The sequence below is a fragment of the Pistacia vera genome, unplaced genomic scaffold, assembly GCF_008641045.1.
Source record: "Pistacia vera cultivar Batoury unplaced genomic scaffold, PisVer_v2 Contig713, whole genome shotgun sequence".
NCBI lineage: Eukaryota > Viridiplantae > Streptophyta > Magnoliopsida > Sapindales > Anacardiaceae > Pistacia > Pistacia vera.
Genome location: NW_022196572.1, coordinates 85,771 through 89,933, shown reverse-complemented (window position 1 = coordinate 89,933; position 4,163 = coordinate 85,771). Strand labels below are relative to the sequence as shown.

General features: G+C 37.1%; 1 protein-coding gene across 1 annotated transcript; it reads left to right on the top strand.

The window, feature by feature from the left end:
• The first annotated feature begins 802 nt into the window (after nucleotides 1–802).
• LOC116114551 (pentatricopeptide repeat-containing protein At3g24000, mitochondrial-like) lies at nucleotides 803–3,226 on the top strand. The gene has a single exon (XM_031400696.1). It carries the CDS (start codon nucleotides 803–805, stop codon nucleotides 2,876–2,878), a length of 2,076 nt encoding a protein of 691 aa, XP_031256556.1. The 3' UTR covers nucleotides 2,879–3,226.
• The last annotated feature ends 937 nt before the right edge of the window (nucleotides 3,227–4,163 follow it).

Here is a 4,163-nt window from a genome sequence, read left to right as displayed (position 1 = left end):
AACATTTAACAAACAATTTAATCGGCCTGTCGTCGCGGCGAAACTGTCCAGCAGCTTCCCCGTGGCTTCAACATCTCTTTGCCGCGGCGAAGATTCTTCTTCGCCCCGGCGAAGCTTGGCACACAACACTTCTTCTATGTTTTTAACTAATTTCAAGGCAATTATGCAACACAACACTCATACCAATGTCAAACAAACAATATTACCACAATACCCTCTCAAATAAGAGCAAACGAAGGAACAATAACTACGTACCTCAAGTGGGGTGTTACAGTGGCTGACAGTGTCATAGGAGGCAAGGATTGGTGGTTGGTTGCACTTTGACAGTGCCTTGTGAATAGTGGCGATGCAATTGCGAGTGGTGGTGGAAGAGGATAGACCGCGGTGGTGCGGTTGAGATTGGGGAAAAAACAAATTAGAAAGGAAGAGGAGGAGAAGTGAAGAAGGAAAGAGGAAGAAGATGAAGGAGGAGAACAAACTTTTGATTTAGTATAATAAAATTTTTTTCTAAATTTAGGTTAATTGAAATAATTTAATTAATTATTAAATATTTAAGAAAGTGGTGATGTGGCAAGTGATGTGACTTGCCACATTACTTTGTACAAAGATTTAGAATCTTTGTAAGTCTAGCATTTCTTATGCTAATATCACATGGAAAAATTAAAATAAACTCCATAAATTTTATCCAATTGTAAAATAGATCACAATATCTCCCAAAATTAAGTCTATTGACTCACTGCCCCAATAAATTTAAAAGTTGTCAAATTTTTATTTTTAAAGTATTTTCTTGCATTTCCTTCTCATGATAATTCAAACTCTTTGTAGTCTTAGCAAGGTCAAGCTCAAGGACTCTGCAACCTTGGCTCAACTAATCCAAACCTACGCTAAAACCAATCGATTAGCCAAAGCAAAACAGCTTCATTCTGAGTTAATCACTTCTGGCTATCCACTATGCACATTTTTAATCAATCATCTCATCAATATGTACTCCAAATGCGGAGAATTAGATTATGCTGTGAAACTGTTCGACAAAATGCCTCTAAGAAACCTTGTTTCTTGGACCGCAATGATCACTGGGTTTTCTCAAAATCACAAATTTACAGAAGCTACGAAAACGTTTTGTGAAATGAGAATTGCCCAAGAAAGCCCGACCCAGTTTGCACTTTCTAGTGTTATTCAAGCCTGTGTACCTCTTGGATTCATTGAGTTTGGGAGACAAGTGCATTGCCTTGCTTTGAAATGCGGGTTTGGTGGTGAATTATTTGTTGGTAGTAATTTGGCGGATATGTATTCCAAATTTGGTGTGATTGGAGATGCTTGTAAGATTTTTGAGGAAATGGAATATAAAGATGAAGTGTTGTGGACTGCTATGATTGATGGGTACGCCAAGAACGGTGATTTTGAGGGGGCGTTATTGGCTTATAAGAGGATGGTTAATGAGGGGATTGTGATGGATCACTATGTTTTTTGCAGTACTTTAAGTGCTTGTGGAGCACTTAAGTTTTGTAATTCTGGAATGTGTCTTCATTCCGTTGTAGTTAAAGTGGGATATGAATTGCATATTTCAGTAGGAAACGCCCTTACAGATATGTACTCGAAAGTGGGAGATATGGAAAGTGCTCAGATTGTGGTTGATTCTTCGTGTCGGAACATCGTGTCTTATAGTTCTTTGATTGATGGGTATGCTCAATTGAATCAAATGGAGAAGGCTTTGAGTGTTTTTGTTGTGCTGCGGAGGCAAGGGATTGAACCTAATGAGTTTACTTTTTCTAGTTTAATCAAGGCTTGTGCTAACGATGCTGTAATTGACCAAGGGACCCAACTTCACGCTCAAGTGATTAAATTCAATGTTGAGAGGAACGCTTTTGTTTCTTCAATTCTTGTAGATATGTATGGAAAATGTGGATTGCTTGATTATTCAATCCGAGTTTTTAGTGAGATCGAAAGTCCGAATGACATTGCATGGAATTCGTTGATAAATGTGTTTGGTCAGCATGGTTTAGGTAAAGATGCCTTGGAAAGTCTAGACAGGATGATGCATAGAGGAGTGAGACCAAATGCAGTAACATTTGTTAGTCTTTTAACGGGATGTAGCCATGCTGGATTAATAGATGAAGGTTTAAACATCTTTTATTCTATGGAAAAGACTTACGGGGTAGTGCCGAGAGAAGAACATTACTCTTGCATCATAGATTTACTTGGTCGATCTGGAAGGCTCAAAGAAGCTGAAGAATTTATTAATAACATGCCATTTGAGCCAAATTCCTTTGGATGGTGTTCTTTTCTTGGGGCCTGCAGGATTCATGTTGATAAGAAGAGGGCTGAAGTTGCTGCAGAAAAGCTGATGCTGCTTGAACCTGAAAACAGCGGGGCTCATGTTTTGCTTTCAAATATTTATGCAAAAGAAAAACAGTGGGAAGATGTTAGGAATTTGAGGAAGATGATGAAAGATGGCAATGTTAAAAAATTACCTGGTTATAGTTGGGTTGATGTTGGAAACAAAACACATATATTTGGAGCTGAAGATTGGTCTCATCCCCAAAAGAAAGAAATTTATGAGAAGCTCGACAGTCTCTTAGATCAGATAAAGGAAGCAGGCTATATTCCTTCCACGCAATCAATTCCGCTGGAAATGGATGACAAAACGAAGGAAAAGCTTCTTCATCGTCACAGTGAGAGAATAGCTATAGCATTTGCACTAATAAGTATGCCAATTTGGAAGCCAATAATTGTGAAGAAAAATTTAAGGGTGTGCTCAGATTGCCACTCTGCAATCAAGTACATCTCTAAGGTGGGTGGAAGAAAGATTATTGTCAGGGATAATAGTAGGTTTCACCATTTCGTAGATGGATCATGTTCCTGTGGAGATTATTGGTGATGGTTTAAACCTTAAAGGCTTACTTGAAGTTGAGAAAAAGATCACTGGGTGGCTGCTACCTGTGAGTGTTTGAACCTACCGTGATGATGTGCCATTTTAAACTGGAGAAAATACAGAGATGATGAGCGACAGTGTTTGAAGGTAAATATTACAACTTAGTATGAACTTGGGAGTAGGTTATTTATTTATATTAGTCTTGTTCTTCGTGATTTTCCGAGCTTCAACACAAACTCTAGCCGTAGCCGGTGGAAAATATATAGAGGTGGTCACTGGCAAACGCCTTGAATATGTTCAAGAAATATCTTCAATCTTGGTTTATTTTGGTGGGCTTTATACAATTTTAGAGTAATACTATACTAACAACTCTTTTTCATAAACTTTCTTACACAATCTTGATGTGACAACTTATAATTGATCAGTTTGCAATTATAATTGATCAGTTTGCAATTATAATTGATCAGCTTGTAATTAATTAGTGAGACTCATATAGAACTCATGTAAAACTCATTGTAAACTGGTCAATTACAAACTACTACGTCAAAGTTGTGAGAGAATTTATGAAATAGGATTATTGATATAGTATTAGTTACAATTTTAACCACCAAACTGCATTTAAATGGAATTCATCCCCTCGTTTTGAACTTAATTTTAAAGAATATGCGTGACATTGTGTAAAAATGAATATAAGTTATGTTCATAATCATATCATGTATAAGGAATTGGTATAAAAAACATCTCTCTAAAAAATTCATCTTCAAAGTTCAAACATGAATGCTTCAAGCACGCGAGTTTTATCTCTTCTTCAGCTGCATATGTACAAGCTCAGCAACTTATTCGACAACTTGAAAATTTCTCAAACTTATTGAAATATTAGGGAAGGAATATAACAAAGATTTTTATAGTGGTTAGTTATATAAAGCGAATAAAAAGAACCTAGCACCAAATGCTATACTGCAAACAACTGGACAAGCTATCTGAGAGCTATAAACTACTCAGAGACTAGTGTGTTATACTAAAAAGGGCAGACCATCGCGGATATATATATATATATATATATATATATGAAACAAAAGGATTCAAGCCCTTGGATAGCGTGACCGCCCTTTCCTTTTCAGGAACTCGGGGATCTCCACAGAACCACCTTCAGCAAAAGATGAAGGTCGCCTATTTATTCCAAAGGGGACATCTCCCTGTGCTAGCTGACTTGCCTGCATCTTAACAAGAACCCGCACAAAAATTGGTATTCTATGAGAGAGAGAGAGAGAGAGNCTTTGTTAATTTGTAT